Source organism: Entelurus aequoreus, linkage group LG17 (genome assembly GCF_033978785.1).
Source record: "Entelurus aequoreus isolate RoL-2023_Sb linkage group LG17, RoL_Eaeq_v1.1, whole genome shotgun sequence".
In the NCBI taxonomy this organism is placed as follows: domain Eukaryota; kingdom Metazoa; phylum Chordata; class Actinopteri; order Syngnathiformes; family Syngnathidae; genus Entelurus; species Entelurus aequoreus.
Window position 1 is genome coordinate 738,888 of NC_084747.1, and position 22,500 is coordinate 761,387.

General features: G+C 42.4%; 2 protein-coding genes across 4 annotated transcripts in view; one reads left to right on the forward strand and one right to left on the reverse strand.

The window, feature by feature from the left end:
* bmp3 (bone morphogenetic protein 3) overlaps positions 1-1,498 on the forward strand; it is a 3,062-nt gene extending 1,564 nt beyond the window's left edge. Inside the window, exon 2 of the mRNA XM_062024365.1 lies at positions 566-1,498. Coding sequence (XP_061880349.1) covers positions 566-1,476 — 911 coding nt within the window. The 3' untranslated portion in view covers positions 1,477-1,498. The remainder of the gene's footprint in view (positions 1-565) is intronic.
* A 3,750-nt stretch (positions 1,499-5,248) lies between these two features.
* Positions 5,249-22,500, reverse strand: part of rasgef1ba (RasGEF domain family, member 1Ba) — a 54,711-nt gene continuing 37,459 nt past the window's right edge. Inside the window, exons 12-15 of one of the 3 annotated variants that reach the window (XR_009821660.1) lie at positions 19,761-19,884; positions 16,843-16,915; positions 16,360-16,551; positions 6,159-6,281 (exon numbers count right to left, since the gene is read on the reverse strand). Coding sequence is in view for 2 of the 3 variants with exons in the window: in XM_062024363.1 (XP_061880347.1) it covers positions 5,978-6,281; positions 16,843-16,915; positions 19,761-19,884 (501 nt within the window). In the remaining variant the exon portion in view is untranslated. Of the gene's footprint in view, positions 6,282-16,213; positions 16,552-16,842; positions 16,916-19,760; positions 19,885-22,500 lie in introns of those variants that run through there. The other 2 variants (XM_062024363.1, XM_062024364.1) reach the window with 2 other exon arrangements.

The following is a 22,500-nucleotide window of genomic DNA, read 5'->3' on the forward strand; positions in this document are numbered from 1 at the left end:
GTCATGTAGTAAGTAACGTGTCAGCACAGTCATGTAGTAAGGTGTCAGCACAGTAGTAAGTAACGTGTCAGCACAGTAAGTAACGTGTCGGCACAGTCATGTAGTAAGGTGTCAGCACAGTAGTAAGTAACGTGCCAGCACAGTAAGTAAGGTGTCAGCACAGTAAGTAAGGTGTCAGCACAGTAGTAAGTAAGGTGTCAGCACAGTAAGTAAGGTGTCAGCACAGTAAGTAAGGTGTCAGCACAGTCATGTTGTAAGGTGTCAGCACAGTAAGTAAGGTGTCAGCACAGTAAGTAATGTGTCGGCACAGTCATGTTGTAAGGTGTCAGCACAGTCATGTAGTAAGGTGTCAGCACAGTAAGTAAGGTGTCAGCAAAGTAAGTAAGGTGTCAGCACAGTAAGTAAGGTGTCAGCACAGTAAGTAAGGTGTCAGCACAGTAAGTAAGGTGTCAGCACAGTAAGTAAGGTGTCAGCACAGTAAGTAAGGTGTCAGCACAGTAAGTAAGGTGTCAGCACAGTAAGTAAGGTGTCCGCACAGTAAGTAAGGTGTGCTCTGTGCTCGCAGGCGTCATCAACAAGAAGCCGCTACAGATCTTCAACCTGACCTCGCTCACCAAGTCCGAGGACGTGCTGTCAGCTACGTTGCACTACTACATCGGGGACCTCCAGAACGGGTCCAGGGCCCGCCCTCGTGGTCACAGTCAGGTTCACGCGCTCATCTGGAGCTTCGCCCCCGAAGGAGCCGGGATGAGGACTTTGGGCGAGTTCCGCATCAACGCGTCCACGCAGAACCAGGACTTCATCTCCTGGCAGTGGAAGGACGTGACCCTGGTGGTCCACCAGGCCAAGCAGCACCAGCAGATCCTCATCGGCATCCAGGTGTCCCCCAGGGGGTCCGGGCCCTGGAAGGAGCTGCTGGCCGAGCGCTCGCCGTACATTCTGGTCTACGCCAACGACTCGGCCATCTCTGAGCCCGAGAGCGTGGTGGCCGCTCTCAGGAGGAAACCCGCCCCCGGAGACCCGGACTTGCTTTTGGACCGAGCGGGTCCCGGGGAGCCAAACGCCAGCGATCCTGGAGGACGGCCCAGACGCTCGCTGGAGGTCTCGCTGCCTCTGCAGAACAACGAGCTGCCGGGACCCGAGTACTCGGACAAATGGGAGCGCACCTACCGGCCTCTGGAGGGCAAGAGGGCCCGGCGGCCCGGGAAGAACCAGAAGAACCAGAAGAAAAGTCTGCTGCACTTTGACGAGCGGACCATCAAGAAGGCTCGCAAGAAGCAGTGGAAGGAAGCCAGGAAGTGTTCCCGCAGGTACCTGAAGGTGGACTTTGCTGACATCGGCTGGAGCGACTGGATTATTTCTCCAAAGTCCTTTGAGGCCTTCTACTGCTCCGGATCCTGCCACTTCCCCATGCCCAAGGTAGGAACCCACACCAAACACAACACACACACAAGACACAACCCACACAGGACATAACCCACACAAGACACAACCCACACAAGACACAACCACACAGGACAGAACCCACACCAGACAGAACCCACACAAGACACAACCCACACAGGACACAACCCACACCAGGCACAACTCACACTTGACAGAACCCACACAAGACACAGCCCACACAGGACAGAACCCACACCAGAAAGAACCCACACAAGACACAACCCACACAGGACAGAACCCACACCAGACTTAACCCACGCAAGACACAACCCACACAGGACACGACCCACACAAGACAGAACCCACACCAGACACAACCCACACAAGACACAACCCACACATGACAGAACCCACACAAGACACAACCTACAAAGGACAGAACCCACACAAGACACAACCTACACAGGACAGAACCCACACCAGACACAACCCACACATGACACAACCCACACAAGACAGAACCCACACCAGACACAACCCACACAAGACACAACCCACACATGACAGAACCCACACAAGACACAACATACACAGGACAGAACCCACACGAGACACATCCTACACAGGACAGAACCCACACAAGACACAGCCTACACAGGACAGAACCCACACAAGGCACAACCTACACAGGACAGAACCCACACAAGACACAACCTACACAGGACAGAACCCACACAAGATACAACCCACACCAGACACAACCCACACCAGACACAACCCACACAAGACACAACCTCCACAGGTCAGAACCCACACAAGGCACAGCCTACACAGGACAGAACCCACACAAGACACAACCCACACCAGACAGAACCCACACCAGATCTCAACAGCACGCTTCAAAGAAGTCTAACTTTACTCTCTTGGAGTCACTTTTCTCTTTCTTACAACTTCTTTGCAACACTTTCAAACATTTTACAACACTTTCAAACATTTTACAACACTTTCAAACATTTTGCAACACTTTCAAACATTTTACAACACTTTCAAACATTTTACAACACTTTTAAATATTTTACAACACTTTCAAACATTTTACAACACTTTCAAACATTTTACAACACTTTCAAACATTTTACAACACTTTTAAATATTTTACAACACTTTCAAACATTTTACAACACTTTCAAACATTTTACAACACTTTCAAACATTTTACAACACTTTCAAACATTTTACAACACTTACAAATATTTTACAACACTTTCAAACATTTTACAACACTTTCAAATATTTTACAACACTTTCAAATATTTTACAACACTTTCAAACATTTTACAACACTTTCAAATATTTTACAACACTTTCAAACATTTTACAACACTTACAATATGTTGTCAACATTTTTACAACCTTTTCAAACATTTTTACAACACTTTAAAACATTTTTACAACACTTACAATATTTGTTACTTTAAGTCATTTTACAAAACTTTTACAACATTTACAACTATTTTATAACATTAACAATATTTTTATAAACTTTTTAGAATTTTTTAAAACATTGTATAAGTTTTACAACATTTTATAGGTTTTTACAACATTGTATAACATTTATAACATTTCACAAAATGTTTACAACATTTACTACAATTGTATAATATTTTACAATATTTACAATATTTTATCAGCATTTTTACAACACTCTCACGACATTTTTACAAAACTTGCACTGTTTATTTTTTTTAGAACATTTTAAGTCATTTTAAGTCAATTTACAAAACTTTGACAACATTTACAACCATTTTAACATTAACAATATTTTTATAAATGCTTTAAAACGTTTACAACATTTTAGAAGTTTTTACAATATTTCATAACATTTTTACGACATATACTACACTTGTATATTTTACAACATTTACAATATGTTATCAACAATTTTACAACATTTTTACAACACTTACAATATGTGTTACTTTCTATAAAAAGTAATTTTACAAAACTTTTCCAAAATGTACAACCATTGTATAACATTAACAATATTTTTACAAACTTTTTAGAAGTGTTACACCATTTTAGAAGTTTTTACAACATTTTGGAAGTTTTTACAACATTTTAAAACATTCTACAAAATGTTTACAATACTTACAATTTTATATTATTTTAAATATTTTTTACATTCAAGAACATTTTTAAGTCATTTTGCAACAATTCAATTGTTATAACATTCACACAACAGCTTTACAACACTATACTACATTTTTAAACTTTTACAGCATTTTTCTACAATATAATAACATTTTTACAACATTTTATATCATTTTTGAAACATTTACGACATTTTAGAACACTTCTATTCATATATAGACCATATAGTCATTTCTATAATATGTTTACAAAATGTTTACAACCTTTTTTTATAACATTTGTATAACAAGTGTACGGCAATTTTACAACACTTACATTGTTGTGTCATTTTTACAAAAAATGTCAACACTTTTACAACAATTATATAGCAATTTTACAACATTTTTACAGTATTTTTACAACATTTTAGAAAATGTTCAGTCATTTTAAAGCACTTTAATACCTTTTACAACGTTTTTATTCCATTTTTTAAAACAGTTTTAGAACGTTTACAATATGTTATCAACAGTTTTACAACACTGTTGTTACAACATTTTTACAACACTTACAATATTTGTTACTTTGTTGTTAACATTTTTAAGTCATTTTAAAAAACTTTTAAAATATTTACAACCATTGAATAACATTAACAATAGTTTTACAAACTTTTTAGAATTGTTACAACATTTTAGAAGTTTTTACAACATTTTAGAAGTTGTTACAACATTTTATAACATTCTACAACATTTTTACAATACTTACAATTGTATAATATTTTAAATATGTTTACATTAAAGAACATTTTTAAGTCATTTTGCAACACTTTTACAAAAATGTTAATAACATTCATACAACAGTTTTACAGCACTATACTACATTTTGAAACTTTTACAGCATTTTTGTACAATATAAAAACCATTTTACAACATTTTATATCATTTTTTAAACATTTACAACACTTTTACAACATTTGTACAGCAAATTAGAACTCTTTTACATTTCTATAGTATGTTTACAACATTTTTACACCCTTTTTGTATAACAAGTGTATAACAATTTTACAACACTTACATTGTTTTGTCATTTTTACAAAAAATGTCAACACTTTTACAACAATTATTTAACAATTTTACAACATTTTTACAGTATTTTCCACAACATTTTACAACATTTTCTGTCATTTTACAGCACTTTAATACCTTTTTACAACATTTTTATACAATTTTTACAACAATTTTAGAACATTTAAAATATGTTATCAACAGTTTTACAACACTGTTACACCATTTTTACAACACTTACAATATGTGTTACTTTTTATAAAATTTTTGAGTCATTTTACAAAACTTTTACAACATATACAACCATTGTATAACATTGACAATATGTTTTACTAACATTCTAGAAGTTTTTACAATACTTACAATTTTATATTATGTTGAATATTTTTACATTTAAGAACATTTTTAAGTCAGTTTGCAACACTTTTACAACATTTGTATAACATTCATACAACTATACTACTTTTTTAAAACTTTTACAGCATTTTTCTACAATATAATTTATATCATTTTATACAGATTTTGAACATTTACAACACTTTTACAGCATTTTAGAACACTTTTATATTTCTATAATATGTTTACAACATTGTTTACAACCTTTTGTTATAACATTTGTATAACAAGTGTACAACAATTTGCTCATGCTAATGTGGCATATGCTACTAATGCTAAAGTGGCTAATACTGCTAATGCTAATGTGGCTATTGCTGATAATGCTAAGGTGGCTAATACTGCCAATGTGGCTAATGCTGCTATTGCTAATATGGCTAAGGTGGCTAAGACTGTTAATGCTAATGTGGCTAACACTTCTAAGGTGGCTAATGCTGCTAATGTGGCAAATACTGTTATGCTAATGGGCTAATGTTGCTAATGTGGTTAATGCTAATGTGGCTAACGTGGCTAAGGCCAATGTGGCCAATGCTGCTAATGTTAATGTGGCTATCGTGGCTAATGTTGCTAATGCTAATGTGGCAAATGCCGCTAATATTAATGAGGGTAGTGCTGCTAATGCTAACGTGGTTAATGCTGCTAATGCTAATGTGGCTAGTGCTCTTAATGCTAATGTGGCTAAGGTGACTATTGCTGCTAATGCTAATGTGGTTAATGCTGCTAATGCTAATGTGGCTAATGCTGTTAATGCTAATGTTGCTAATGCTGCTAATGCTAACATGGCTAGTGCTCCTAATGCTAAAGTGGCTAATGCTGCTAATCCTAATGTGACTAGTGCTGCTAATGCTAATGTGGCTAATGTGGCTAGAGCTGCTAATGCTGATGTGGCTAATGCTGCTAATGCTAGTGAGGCTAGTGCTGCTAATGCTAGTGTGGCTAGTGCTGCTAATGCTAATGTGGCTCATGCTAACTGTGACCACCATAACGTTTAAAGACAATCTTTTAGGTCACATTTGTACATTCTTGCTGTGGTTGAAGTGTAAAAAGAAGTGAGACACTAACGTTGCTAACAGGCGCTGAGGCCGTCCAACCACGCCACCATCCAGAGCATCGTGCGGGCGGTGGGCGTGGTCCCGGGGGTCCCCGAGCCGTGCTGCGTGCCCGAGACCATGGCGTCGCTTAGCGTCCTGTTCTTCGACGAGGACAAGAACGTGGTCCTCAAGGTCTACCCCAACATGACCGTGGACACCTGCGCCTGCAGATAGGCCCCGCCTCCCGTCGTCACGGAAACAAGCCGCTCTCCTCCCGTCCCTGTTGCCATGGAGAAGGAGGAGAAGAGAAACTTTGTCGTCGTCGTGGAAACCAAAAACTAAATGCTGGTCCACTTTCCTGGGTTTTGACAAAAGTGTCGGGAGGAAACCATCCTGTCAAATACACAATCTGAGCAGCCATCTTGTCAAATACACAATCTGAGCAGCCATCTTGTCAAATACACAATCTGAGCAGCCATCTTGTCAAATACACAATCTGAGCAGCCATCTTGTCAAATACACAATCTGAGCAGCCATCTTGTCAAATACACAATCTGAGCAGCCATCCTGTCAAATACACAATCTGAGCAGCCATCTTGTCAAATACACAATCTGAGCAGCCATCTTGTCAAATACACAATCTGAGCAGCCATCTTGTCAAATACACAATCTGAGCAGCCATCTTGTCAAATACACAATCTGAGCAGCCATCTTGTCAAATACACAATCTGAGCAGCCATCTTGTCAAATACACAATCTGAGCAGCCATCTTGTCAAATACACAATCTGAGCAGCCATCTTGTCAAATACACAATCTGAGCAGCCATCTTGTCAAATACACAATCTGAGCAGCCATCTTGTCAAATACACAATCTGAGCAGCCATCCTGTCAAATACACAATCTGAGCAGCCATCTTGTCAAATACACAATCTGAGCAGCCATCTTGTCAAATACACAATCTGAGCAGCCATCTTGTCAAATACACAATCTGAGCAGCCATCTTGTCAAATACACAATCTGAGCAGCCATCTTGTCAAATACACAATCTGAGCAGCCATCTTGTCAAATACACAATCTGAGCAGCCATCCTGTCAAATACACAATCTGAGCAGCCATCTTGTCAAATACACAATCTGAGCAGCCATCTTGTCAAATACACAATCTGAGCAGCCATCTTGTCAAATACACAATCTGAGCAGCCATCTTGTCAAATACACAATCTGAGCAGCCATCTTGTCAAATACACAATCTGAGCAGCCATCTTGTCAAATACACAATCTGAGCAGCCATCTTGTCAAATACACAATCTGAGCAGCCATCTTGTCAAATACACAATCTGAGCAGCCATCTTGTCAAATACACAATCTGAGCAGCCATCTTGTCAAATACACAATCTGAGCAGCCATCCTGTCAAATACACAATCTGAGCAGCCATCTTGTCAAATACACAATCTGAGCAGCCATCTTGTCAAATACACAATCTGAGCAGCCATCTTGTCAAATACACAATCTGAGCAGCCATCTTGTCAAATACACAATCTGAGCAGCCATCTTGTCAAATACACAATCTGAGCAGCCATCTTGTCAAATACACAATCTGAGCAGCCATCCTGTCAAATACACAATCTGAGCAGCCATCTTGTCAAATACACAATCTGAGCAGCCATCTTGTCAAATACACAATCTGAGCAGCCATCTTGTCAAATACACAATCTGAGCAGCCATCTTGTCAAATACACAATCTGAGCAGCCATCTTGTCAAATACACAATCTGAGCAGCCATCTTGTCAAATACACAATCTGAGCAGCCATCTTGTCAAATACACAATCTGAGCAGCCATCTTGTCAAATACACAATCTGAGCAGCCATCTTGTCAAATACACAATCTGAGCAGCCATCTTGTCAAATACACAATCTGAGCAGCCATCCTGTCAAATACACAATCTGAGCAGCCATCTTGTCAAATACACAATCTGAGCAGCCATCTTGTCAAATACACAATCTGAGCAGCCATCTTGTCAAATACACAATCTGAGCAGCCATCTTGTCAAATACACAATCTGAGCAGCCATCTTGTCAAATACACAATCTGAGCAGCCATCTTGTCAAATACACAATCTGAGCAGCCATCTTGTCAAATACACAATCTGAGCAGCCATCTTGTCAAATACACAATCTGAGCAACCATCTTGTCAAATACACAATCTGAGCAGCCATCTTGTCAAATACACAATCTGTCTCACCAGCTTTCAACCTACAAAAGATTTTTATTGAGCGTCAAAATCTTTTCTTTTTTCAAAAATTCTTTTTTTTTAATCTTTCACCTTTTCAGGAGCAAAACACACTTTTGTGCTTTTTTTCCAAAACTGGCAGCAATTTGATGAAATGTTTATTTCCTATCAAATCACTTTACAGTCAAATTATCATTTCCAGTCACTAAGTACATTTCCAGTCACTAAGTACATTTCCAGTCACTAAGTACATTTCTAGTCACTAAGTACATTTCCAGTCACTAAGTACATTTCCAGTCACTAAGTACATTTCTAGTCACTAAGTACATTTCCAGTCACTAAGTACATTTCCAGTCACTAAGTACATTTCATCATGAAATGAGTACATTTGAGTCAATTAGCTTCAAATTCACTACATTTTACAGTCAAATTATCATTGAAAGTCATTTGCCTAAAAATCTGTCATTTTTACAGTCAAATTGAAATTTCCTCAGGATTTTATTGGACATTTCTAGAACTCACAACCAAAATATTCATGCAGACAAAAATGATATTTTTCTTGTTTTACTCGACGTGATTTTTTTTTACTCTATGCAATTTTTTTTACTCTGTTTTTTATTGGACTTTTTTTTACTCGATGCATTTTTTTACTATACGTGTTTTTTTTTTTTTACTCTAGGTGTTTTTCTATTGTACGTCCTTTTTATTGGACGTTTTTTTTGCTCTACATGTTTTTCTTGTGCGTTGTTGTCATGCCGACAGTTTGTAAAGATGAAGAATGATTGTTTATTTTTTATTTTGTTCTTCTTCTTTTTTTTCTACGCGATAAAGAGTTTTTATTGTGGGTGTAAATGTTAGCTTCATAAAGTATATTTGGATATTTATTGTGTCTATCTGGTGGTCAGGAAGGGAGAGAGGGGGCGGGGCTTTGACTATGTGACCCCGCCCCCTCTGCATCCATCATGGCCGCCCTCCAAACAAAGCATAGAAAGATATTAATAAAAATATGCTCAATATGACGCATTTTTTGGTGTTTTGTGACAAAAAGAAACAGAATAAATATTTTGTTACATTTTAATAAATAAAAATATGCTCAATACGACGCAGTTTTTTGGTGTTTGGTGACAAAAACGCAACAAAAAATTTTTTTGTTACATTTGAATAATAAACAAAAATATACTCAACATGACTTGTTTTGTGACTAAATAATAAAAAAAATAATTTATTACATTTTAATAATTAAAAAAAATATGATCAATAAGACTTTTTTGTGAGTAAATAATAACAAAATTAAATAAGTGATAAATAATAAATAAAAATAGCAGCACAGCAAGTCTCCCCACACTGAGTGTCCACAGCAAGTCTCCCCACACTGAGTGTCCACAGCAAGTCTCCCCACACTGAGTGTCCACAGCAAGTCTCCCCACACTGAGTGTCCACAGCAAGTCTTCCCACACTGAGTGTCCACAGCAAGTCTTCCCACACTGAGTGTCCACAGCAAGTCTTCCCACACTGAGTGTCCACAGCAAGTCTCCCCACACTGAGTGTCCACAGCAAGTCTCCCCACACTGAGTGTCCACAGCAAGTCTTCCCACACTGAGTGTCCACAGCAAGTCTCCCCACACTGAGTGTCCACAGCAAGTCTTCCCACACTGAGTGTCCACAGCAAGTCTCCCCACACTGAGTGTCCACAGCAAGTCTCCCCACACTGAGTGTCCACAGCAAGTCTTCCCACACTGAGTGTCCACAGCAAGTCTCCCCACACTGAGTGTCCACAGCAAGTCTCCCCACACTGAGTGTCCACAGCAAGTCTCCCCACACTGAGTGTCCACAGCAAGTCTCCCCACACTGAGTGTCCACAGCAAGTCTCCCCACACTGAGTGTCCACAGCAAGTCTTCCCACACTGAGTGTCCACAGCAAGTCTCCCCACACTGAGTGTCCACAACAAGTCTCCCCACACTGAGTGTCCACAGCAAGTCTCCCCACACTGAGTGTCCACAGCAAGTCTTCCCACACTGAGTGTCCACAGCAAGTCTCCCCACACTGAGTGTCCACAGCAAGTCTTCCCACACTGAGTGTCCACAGCAAGTCTCCCCACACTGAGTGTCCACAGCAAGTCTCCCCACACTGAGTGTCCACAGCAAGTCTCCCCACACTGAGTGTCCACAGCAAGTCTCCCCACACTGAGTGTCCACAGCAAGTCTCCCCACACTGAGTGTCCACAGCAAGTCTTCCCACACTGAGTGTCCACAGCAAGTCTCCCCACACTGAGTGTCCACAGCAAGTCTCCCCACACTGAGTGTCCACAACAAGTCTCCCCACACTGAGTGTCCACAGCAAGTCTCCCCACACTGAGTGTCCACAGCAAGTCTTCCCACACTGAGTGTCCACAGCAAGTCTCCCCACACTGAGTGTCCACAGCAAGTCTCCCCACACTGAGTGTCCACAGCAAGTCTCCCCACACTGAGTGTCCACAGCAAGTCTTCCCACACTGAGTGTCCACAGCAAGTCTCCCCACACTGAGTGTCCACAGCAAGTCTTCCCACACTGAGTGTCCACAGCAAGTCTCCCCACACTGAGTGTCCACAGCAAGTCTCCCCACACTGAGTGTCCACAGCAAGTCTCCCCACACTGAGTGTCCACAGCAAGTCTCCCCACACTGAGTGTCCACAGCAAGTCTTCCCACACTGAGTGTCCACAGCAAGTCTTCCCACACTGAGTGTCCACAGCAAGTCTTCCCACACTGAGTGTCCACAGCAAGTCTCCCCACACTGAGTGTCCACAGCAAGTCTCCCCACACTGAGTGTCCACAGCAAGTCTTCCCACACTGAGTGTCCACAGCAAGTCTCCCCACACTGAGTGTCCACAGCAAGTCTTCCCACACTGAGTGTCCACAGCAAGTCTCCCCACACTGAGTGTCCACAGCAAGTCTCCCCACACTGAGTGTCCACAGCAAGTCTTCCCACACTGAGTGTCCACAGCAAGTCTCCCCACACTGAGTGTCCACAGCAAGTCTCCCCACACTGAGTGTCCACAGCAAGTCTCCCCACACTGAGTGTCCACAGCAAGTCTCCCCACACTGAGTGTCCACAGCAAGTCTCCCCACACTGAGTGTCCACAGCAAGTCTTCCCACACTGAGTGTCCACAGCAAGTCTCCCCACACTGAGTGTCCACAACAAGTCTCCCCACACTGAGTGTCCACAGCAAGTCTCCCCACACTGAGTGTCCACAGCAAGTCTTCCCACACTGAGTGTCCACAGCAAGTCTCCCCACACTGAGTGTCCACAGCAAGTCTTCCCACACTGAGTGTCCACAGCAAGTCTCCCCACACTGAGTGTCCACAGCAAGTCTCCCCACACTGAGTGTCCACAGCAAGTCTCCCCACACTGAGTGTCCACAGCAAGTCTCCCCACACTGAGTGTCCACAGCAAGTCTCCCCACACTGAGTGTCCACAGCAAGTCTTCCCACACTGAGTGTCCACAGCAAGTCTCCCCACACTGAGTGTCCACAGCAAGTCTCCCCACACTGAGTGTCCACAACAAGTCTCCCCACACTGAGTGTCCACAGCAAGTCTCCCCACACTGAGTGTCCACAGCAAGTCTTCCCACACTGAGTGTCCACAGCAAGTCTCCCCACACTGAGTGTCCACAGCAAGTCTCCCCACACTGAGTGTCCACAGCAAGTCTCCCCACACTGAGTGTCCACAGCAAGTCTTCCCACACTGAGTGTCCACAGCAAGTCTCCCCACACTGAGTGTCCACAGCAAGTCTTCCCACACTGAGTGTCCACAGCAAGTCTCCCCACACTGAGTGTCCACAGCAAGTCTCCCCACACTGAGTGTCCACAGCAAGTCTTCCCACACTGAGTGTCCACAGCAAGTCTCCCCACACTGAGTGTCCACAGCAAGTCTCCCCACACTGAGTGTCCACAGCAAGTCTCCCCACACTGAGTGTCCACAGCAAGTCTCCCCACACTGAGTGTCCACAGCAAGTCTCCCCACACTGAGTGTCCACAGTAAGTCTTCCCACACTGAGTGTCCACAGCAAGTCTTCCCACACTGAGTGTCCACAGCAAGTCTTCCCACACTGAGTGTCCACAGCAAGTCTCCCCACACTGAGTGTCCACAGCAAGTCTCCCCACACTGAGTGTCCACAGCAAGTCTTCCCACACTGAGTGTCCACAGCAAGTCTTCCCACACTGAGTGTCCACAGCAAGTCTCCCCACACTGAGTGTCCACAGCAAGTCTCCCCACACTGAGTGTCCACAGCAAGTCTCCCCACACTGAGTGTCCACAGCAAGTCTCCCCACACTGAGTGTCCACAGCAAGTCTCCCCACACTGAGTGTCCACAGCAAGTCTTCCCACACTGAGTGTCCACAGCAAGTCTCCCCACACTGAGTGTCCACAACAAGTCTCCCCACACTGAGTGTCCACAGCAAGTCTCCCCACACTGAGTGTCCACAGCAAGTCTTCCCACACTGAGTGTCCACAGCAAGTCTCCCCACACTGAGTGTCCACAGCAAGTCTCCCCACACTGAGTGTCCACAGCAAGTCTCCCCACACTGAGTGTCCACAGCAAGTCTTCCCACACTGAGTGTCCACAGCAAGTCTCCCCACACTGAGTGTCCACAGCAAGTCTTCCCACACTGAGTGTCCACAGCAAGTCTTCCCACACTGAGTGTCCACAGCAAGTCTCCCCACACTGAGTGTCCACAGCAAGTCTTCCCACACTGAGTGTCCACAGCAAGTCTCCCCACACTGAGTGTCCACAGCAAGTCTCCCCACACTGAGTGTCCACAGCAAGTCTCCCCACACTGAGTGTCCACAGCAAGTCTCCCCACACTGAGTGTCCACAGCAAGTCTCCCCACACTGAGTGTCCACAGTAAGTCTTCCCACACTGAGTGTCCACAGCAAGTCTTCCCACACTGAGTGTCCACAGCAAGTCTTCCCACACTGAGTGTCCACAGCAAGTCTCCCCACACTGAGTGTCCACAGCAAGTCTCCCCACACTGAGTGTCCACAGCAAGTCTTCCCACACTGAGTGTCCACAGCAAGTCTTCCCACACTGAGTGTCCACAGCAAGTCTCCCCACACTGAGTGTCCACAGCAAGTCTCCCCACACTGAGTGTCCACAGCAAGTCTCCCCACACTGAGTGTCCACAGCAAGTCTCCCCACACTGAGTGTCCACAGCAAGTCTCCCCACACTGAGTGTCCACAGCAAGTCTTCCCACACTGAGTGTCCACAGCAAGTCTCCCCACACTGAGTGTCCACAGCAAGTCTTCCCACACTGAGTGTCCACAGCAAGTCTCCCCACACTGAGTGTCCACAGCAAGTCTCCCCACACTGAGTGTCCACAGCAAGTCTCCCCACACTGAGTGTCCACAGCAAGTCTCCCCACACTGAGTGTCCACAGCAAGTCTCCCCACACTGAGTGTCCACAGTAAGTCTTCCCACACTGAGTGTCCACAGCAAGTCTCCCCACACTGAGTGTCCACAACAAGTCTCCCCACACTGAGTGTCCACAGCAAGTCTCCCCACACTGAGTGTCCACAGCAAGTCTTCCCACACTGAGTGTCCACAGCAAGTCTCCCCACACTGAGTGTCCACAGCAAGTCTTCCCACACTGAGTGTCCACAGCAAGTCTCCCCACACTGAGTGTCCACAACAAGTCTCCCCACACTGAGTGTCCACAGCAAGTCTCCCCACACTGAGTGTCCACAGCAAGTCTTCCCACACTGAGTGTCCACAGCAAGTCTCCCCACACTGAGTGTCCACAGCAAGTCTCCCCACACTGAGTGTCCACAGCAAGTCTCCCCACACTGAGTGTCCACAGCAAGTCTTCCCACACTGAGTGTCCACAGCAAGTCTCCCCACACTGAGTGTCCACAGCAAGTCTTCCCACACTGAGTGTCCACAGCAAGTCTCCCCACACTGAGTGTCCACAGCAAGTCTCCCCACACTGAGTGTCCACAGCAAGTCTTCCCACACTGAGTGTCCACAGCAAGTCTCCCCACACTGAGTGTCCACAGCAAGTCTCCCCACACTGAGTGTCCACAGCAAGTCTCCCCACACTGAGTGTCCACAGCAAGTCTCCCCACACTGAGTGTCCACAGCAAGTCTCCCCACACTGAGTGTCCACAGTAAGTCTTCCCACACTGAGTGTCCACAGCAAGTCTTCCCACACTGAGTGTCCACAGCAAGTCTTCCCACACTGAGTGTCCACAGCAAGTCTCCCCACACTGAGTGTCCACAGCAAGTCTTCCCACACTGAGTGTCCACAGCAAGTCTTCCCACACTGAGTGTCCACAGCAAGTCTCCCCACACTGAGTGTCCACAGCAAGTCTCCCCACACTGAGTGTCCACAGCAAGTCTCCCCACACTGAGTGTCCACAGCAAGTCTCCCCACACTGAGTGTCCACAGCAAGTCTCCCCACACTGAGTGTCCACAGCAAGTCTTCCCACACTGAGTGTCCACAGCAAGTCTCCCCACACTGAGTGTCCACAACAAGTCTCCCCACACTGAGTGTCCACAGCAAGTCTCCCCACACTGAGTGTCCACAGCAAGTCTTCCCACACTGAGTGTCCACAGCAAGTCTCCCCACACTGAGTGTCCACAGCAAGTCTCCCCACACTGAGTGTCCACAGCAAGTCTCCCCACACTGAGTGTCCACAGCAAGTCTTCCCACACTGAGTGTCCACAGCAAGTCTCCCCACACTGAGTGTCCACAGCAAGTCTTCCCACACTGAGTGTCCACAGCAAGTCTCCCCACACTGAGTGTCCACAGCAAGTCTCCCCACACTGAGTGTCCACAGCAAGTCTTCCCACACTGAGTGTCCACAGCAAGTCTCCCCACACTGAGTGTCCACAGCAAGTCTCCCCACACTGAGTGTCCACAGCAAGTCTCCCCACACTGAGTGTCCACAGCAAGTCTCCCCACACTGAGTGTCCACAGCAAGTCTCCCCACACTGAGTGTCCACAGTAAGTCTTCCCACACTGAGTGTCCACAGCAAGTCTTCCCACACTGAGTGTCCACAGCAAGTCTTCCCACACTGAGTGTCCACAGCAAGTCTCCCCACACTGAGTGTCCACAGCAAGTCTCCCCACACTGAGTGTCCACAGCAAGTCTTCCCACACTGAGTGTCCACAGCAAGTCTTCCCACACTGAGTGTCCACAGCAAGTCTCCCCACACTGAGTGTCCACAGCAAGTCTCCCCACACTGAGTGTCCACAGCAAGTCTCCCCACACTGAGTGTCCACAGCAAGTCTCCCCACACTGAGTGTCCACAGCAAGTCTCCCCACACTGAGTGTCCACAGCAAGTCTTCCCACACTGAGTGTCCACAGCAAGTCTCCCCACACTGAGTGTCCACAGCAAGTGTTCCCACACTGAGTGTCCACAGCAAGTCTCCCCACACTGAGTGTCCACAGCAAGTCTCCCCACACTGAGTGTCCACAGCAAGTCTCCCCACACTGAGTGTCCACAGCAAGTCTCCCCACACTGAGTGTCCACAGCAAGTCTCCCCACACTGAGTGTCCACAGTAAGTCTTCCCACACTGAGTGTCCACAGCAAGTCTCCCCACACTGAGTGTCCACAACAAGTCTCCCCACACTGAGTGTCCACAGCAAGTCTCCCCACACTGAGTGTCCACAGCAAGTCTCCCCACACTGAGTGTCCACAGCAAGTCTCCCCACACTGAGTGTCCACAGCAAGTCTTCCCACACTGAGTGTCCACAGCAAGTCTCCCCACACTGAGTGTCCACAGCAAGTCTCCCCACACTGAGTGTCCACAGCAAGTCTCCCCACACTGAGTGTCCACAGCAAGTCTTCCCACACTGAGTGTCCACAGCAAGTCTCCCCACACTGAGTGTCCACAGCAAGTCTCCCCACACTGAGTGTCCACAGCAAGTCTCCCCACACTGAGTGTCCACAGCAAGTCTCCCCACACTGAGTGTCCACAGCAAGTCTCCCACACTGAGTGTCCACAGCAAGTCTCCCCACACTGAGTGTCCACAGCAAGTCTCCCCACACTGAGTGTCCACAGCAAGTCTCCCCACACTGAGTGTCCACAGCAACATCAACAACAGCTACTAGCTTGTGTTAGCTAGCCGGCAGCTAACCTGTAGTTCAGTGGGCGAGGAGGGAAACATAAGCCCCGCCCACTTAAAGAGACAGCGTCCTTTCATAGAAAAGCCTCACAAAGGGGGTGTGGTCAAAGACACGTTGTCATGGAAACAACAAGTCAGCCAAAAAAAGATTTGTCTCTTTTTTCTTTTTAAGAGCAAACTCATGCTTGCTTCAGCAAAGTGGATCTGAAATAAGAAACACTTCATCAGATTTATTGATTCATGCAATATGTCACTTATTGATTGATTGATTCATGCAATATGTCACTTATTGATTGATTGATTCATGCAATATCTGAGTTAGTTATTGATTGATCCAATATGTGGGTTATTCATATATATAATATATATATATGTATATATATATATTATATATATATATATAAATATATATATACATATATATATATTTCTGTGTGTTTGTATTGATGAGCACCGTGCTAGGGGGTGTGGTCAAGTGGGCGGAGTCAGGCTCACCTGAGGGACTTCCACCTGTCCTTCTCCATGTTGTTGTCAGGACCCTCGCTCTCGTACGACGCCAAATACAACGCTGCACGTGACAAACAGGGGTTTAGTTCTGGGTTTCAATTTTCCTATTTCTTTTATTTCAAACATAATTGTCTGTATTATTTATTTTCCCTAGAACATTAATTCTAAAAAAAAAGTGTCCCAAAACTGTGCCTGATCATTTCTATTAGCAGAATCAGCTATGAATGGATTATTTCACATGAAATATGAATGGATTATTTCACATGAATGGGTTATTTCACATGAATGGATTATTTCACATGAAATATGAATGGATTATTTCACATGAAATATGAATGGATTATTTCACATGAATGGATTACTTCACATGAAATATGAATGGATTATTTCACATGAAATATGAATGGATTATTTCACATGAATGGATTATTTCACATGAAATATGAATGGATTATTTCACATGAATGGATTATTTCACATGAATGGATTATTTCACATGAAATATGAATGGATTATTTCACATGAAATATGAATGGATTATTTCACATGAATGGATTATTTCACATGAAATATGAATGGATTATTTCACATGAAATATGAATGGATTATTTCACATGAATGGATTATTTCACATGAAATATGAATGGATTATTTCACATGAAATATGAATGGATTATTTCACATGAATGGATTATTTCACATGAATGGATTATTTCACATGAAACATGAATGGATTATTTCACATGAAATATGAATGGATTATTTCACATGAATGGATTATTTCACATGAAATATGAATGGATTATTTCACATGAAATATGAATGGATTATTTCACATGAATGGATTATTTCACATGAAATATGAATGGATTATTTCACATGAAATATGAATGGATTATTTCACATGAATGGATTATTTCACATGAATGGATTATTTCACATGAAACATGAATGGATTATTTCACATGAAATATGAATGGATTATTTCACATGAATGGATTATTTCACATGAAATATGAATGGATTATTTCACATGAAATATGAATGGATTATTTCACATGAATGGATTATTTCACATGAAATATGAATGGATTATATCACATGAAATATGAATGGATTATTTCACATGAATGGATTATTTCACATGAAATATGAATGGATTATTTCACATGAATGGATTATTTCACATGAAATATGAATGGATTATTTCACATGAATGGATTATTTCACATGAATGGATTATTTCACATGAAATATGAATGGATTATTTCACATGAAATATGAATGAATTATTTCACATGAATGGATTATTTCACATGAAATATGAATGGATTATTTCACATGAATGGATTATTTCACATGAATGGATTATTTCACATGAAATATGAATGGATTATTTCACATGAAATATGAATGGATTATTTCACATGAATGGATTATTTCACATGAAATATGAATGGATTATTTCACATGAAATATGAATGGATTATTTCACATGAATGGATTATTTCACATGAAATATGAATGGATTATTTCACATGAAATATGAATGGATTATTTCACATGAATGGATTATTTCACATGAAATATGAATGGATTATTCCACATGAAATATGAATGGATTATTTCACATGAATGGATTATTTCACATGAAATATGAATGGATTATTTCACATGAATGGATTATTTCACATGAATGGATTATTTCACATGAAATATGAATGGATTATTTCACATGAAATATGAATGGATTATTTCACATGAAATATGAATGGATTATTTCACATGAATGGATTATTTCACATGAATGGATTATTTCACATGAAATATGAATGGATTATTTCACATGAATGGATTATTTCACGTGAATGGATTATTTCACATGAAATATGAATGGATTATTTCACGTGAATGGATTATTTCACATGAATGGATTATTTCACATGAATGGATTATTTCACATGAAATATGAATGGATTATTTCACATGAAATATGAATGGATTATTTCACATGAAATATGAATGGATTATTTCACATGAAATATGAATGGATTATTTCACATGAATGGATTATTTCACATGAATGGATTATTTCACATGAAATATGAATGGATTATTTCACATGAATGGATTATTTCACGTGAATGGATTATTTCACATGAAATATGAATGGATTATTTCACGTGAATGGATTATTTCACATGAATGGATTATTTCACATGAATGGATTATTTCACATGAAATATGAATGGATTATTTCACATGAAATATGAATGGATTATTTCACATGAATGGATTATTTCACATGAAATATGAATGGATTATTTCACATGAAATATGAATGGATTATTTCACATGAATGGATTATTTCACATGAATGGATTATTTCACATGAAATATGAATGGATTATTTCACATGAAATATGAATGGATTATTTCACATGAATGGATTTTTTCACATGAAATATGAATGGATTATTTCACATGAAATATGAATGGATTATTTCAAATGAATGGATTATTTCACATGAATGGATTATTTCACATGAAATATGAATGGATTATTTCACATGAAATATGAATGGATTATTTCACATGAATGGATTATTTCACATGACATAAATGGATTATTTCACATGAAATATGAATGGATTATTTTACATGAATGGATTATTTCACATGAAATATGAATGGATTATTTCACATGAAATATGAATGGATTATTTCACATGAATGGATTATTTCACATGAAATATGAATGGATTATTTCACATGAAATATGAATGGATTATTTCACATGAATGGATTATTTAACATGAAATATGAATGGATTATTTGAGATGAAATATGAATGGATTATTTCACATGAAATGTGTGTGTTTGTGTGTGTGCGTGCACGTACTGACCATCCTCAGAGCAGACAGGTGAGGTCAGCAGGTGTGTGAGAATCCTGCGGTCCTTTTCAAAGGGACACTCCACCTTCTTCCAGCTGATGAACTCACTGACTTGTTTGGCCATCTTCCACAACTTCTGCACATGTCAGCAGGAAACAAGATTCAGCCTTCACAATAAGAGTACCATCTTCCACAACTTCTGCACATGTCAGCAGGAAACAAGATTCAGCCTTCACAATAAGAGTACCATCTTCCACAACTTCTGCACATGTCAGCAGGAAACAAGATTCAGCCTTCACAATAAGAGTACCATCTCCCACAACTTCTGCACATGTCAGCAGGAAACAAGATTCAGCCTTCACAATAAGAGTACCATCTTCCACAACTTCTGCACATGTCAGCAGGAAACAAGATTCAGCCTTCACAATAAGAGTACCATCTTCCACAACTTCTGCACATGTCAGCAGGAAACAAGATTCAGCCTTCACAATAAGAGTACCATCTTCCACAACTTCTGCACATGTCAGCAGGAAACAAGATTCAGCCTTCACAATAAGAGTACCATCTTCCACAACTTCTGCACATGTCAGCAGGAAACAAGATTCAGCCTTCACAATAAGAGTACCATCTTCCACAACTTCTGCACATGTCAGCAGGAAACAAGATTCAGCCTTCACAATAAGAGTACCATCTTCCACAACTTCTGCACATGTCAGCAGGAAACAAGATTCAGCCTTCACAATAAGAGTACCATCTCCACAACTTCTGCACATGTCAGCAGGAAACAAGATTCAGCCTTCACAATAAGAGTACCATCTTCCACAACTTCTGCACATGTCAGCAGGAAACAAGATTCAGCCTTCACAATAAGAGTACCATCTTCCACAACTTCTGCACATGTCAGCAGGAAACAAGATTCAGCCTTCACAATAAGAGTACCATCTTCCACAACTTCTGCACATGTCAGCAGGAAACAAGATTCAGCCTTCACAATAAGAGTACCATCTTCCACAACTTCTGCACATGTCAGCAGGAAACAAGATTCAGCCTTCACAATAAGAGTACCATCTTCCACAACTTCTGCACATGTCAGCAGGAAACAAGATTCAGCCTTCACAATAAGAGTACCATCTTCCACAACTTCTGCACATGTCAGCAGGAAACAAGATTCAGCCTTCACAATAAGAGTACCATCTCCACAACTTCTGCACATGTCAGCAGGAAACAAGATTCAGCCTTCACAATAAGAGTACCATCTTCCACAACTTCTGCACATGTCAGCAGGAAACAAGATTCAGCCTTCACAATAAGAGTACCATCTTCCACAACTTCTGCACATGTCAGCAGGAAACAAGATTCAGCCTTCACAATAAGAGTACCATCTTCCACAACTTCTGCACATGTCAGCAGGAAACAAGATTCAGCCTTCACAATAAGAGTACCATCTTCCACAACTTCTGCACATGTCAGCAGGAAACAAGATTCAGCCTTCACAATAAGAGTACCATCTTCCACAACTTCTGCACATGTCAGCAGGAAACAAGATTCAGCCTTCACAATAAGAGTACCATCTTCCACAACTTCTGCACATGTCAGCAGGAAACAAGATTCAGCCTTCACAATAAGAGTACCATCTTCCACAACTTCTGCACATGTCAGCAGGAAACAAGATTCAGCCTTCACAATAAGAGTACCATCTTCCACAACTTCTGCACATGTCAGCAGGAAACAAGATTCAGCCTTCACAATAAGAGTACCATCTCCACAACTTCTGCACATGTCAGCAGGAAACAAGATTCAGCCTTCACAATAAGAGTACCATCTTCCACAACTTCTGCACATGTCAGCAGGAAACAAGATTCAGCCTTCACAATAAGAGTACCATCTTCCACAACTTCTGCACATGTCAGCAGGAAACAAGATTCAGCCTTCACAATAAGAGTACCATCTTCCACAACTTCTGCACATGTCAGCAGGAAACAAGATTCAGCCTTCACAATAAGAGTACCATCTTCCACAACTTCTGCACATGTCAGCAGGAAACAAGATTCAGCCTTCACAATAAGAGTACCATCTTCCACAACTTCTGCACATGTCAGCAGGAAACAAGATTCAGCCTTCACAATAAGAGTACCATCTTCCACAACTTCTGCACATGTCAGCAGGAAACAAGATTCAGCCTTCACAATAAGAGTACCATCTTCCACAACTTCTGCACATGTCAGCAGGAAACAAGATTCAGCCTTCACAATAAGAGTACCATCTTCCACAACTTCTGCACATGTCAGCAGGAAACAAGATTCAGCCTTCACAATAAGAGTACCATCTCCCACAACTTCTGCACATGTCAGCAGGAAACAAGATTCAGCCTTCACAATAAGAGTACCATCTTCCACAACTTCTGCACATGTCAGCAGGAAACAAGATTCAGCCTTCACAATAAGAGTACCATCTTCCACAACTTCTGCACATGTCAGCAGGAAACAAGATTCAGCCTTCACAATAAGAGTACCATCTTCCACAACTTCTGCACATGTCAGCAGGAAACAAGATTCAGCCTTCACAATAAGAGTACCATCTCCCACAACTTCTGCACATGTCAGCAGGAAACAAGATTCAGCCTTCACAATAAGAGTACCATCTTCCACAACTTCTGCACATGTCAGCAGGAAACAAGATTCAGCCTTCACAATAAGAGTACCATCTCCCACAACTTCTGCACATGTCAGCAGGAAACAAGATTCAGCCTTCA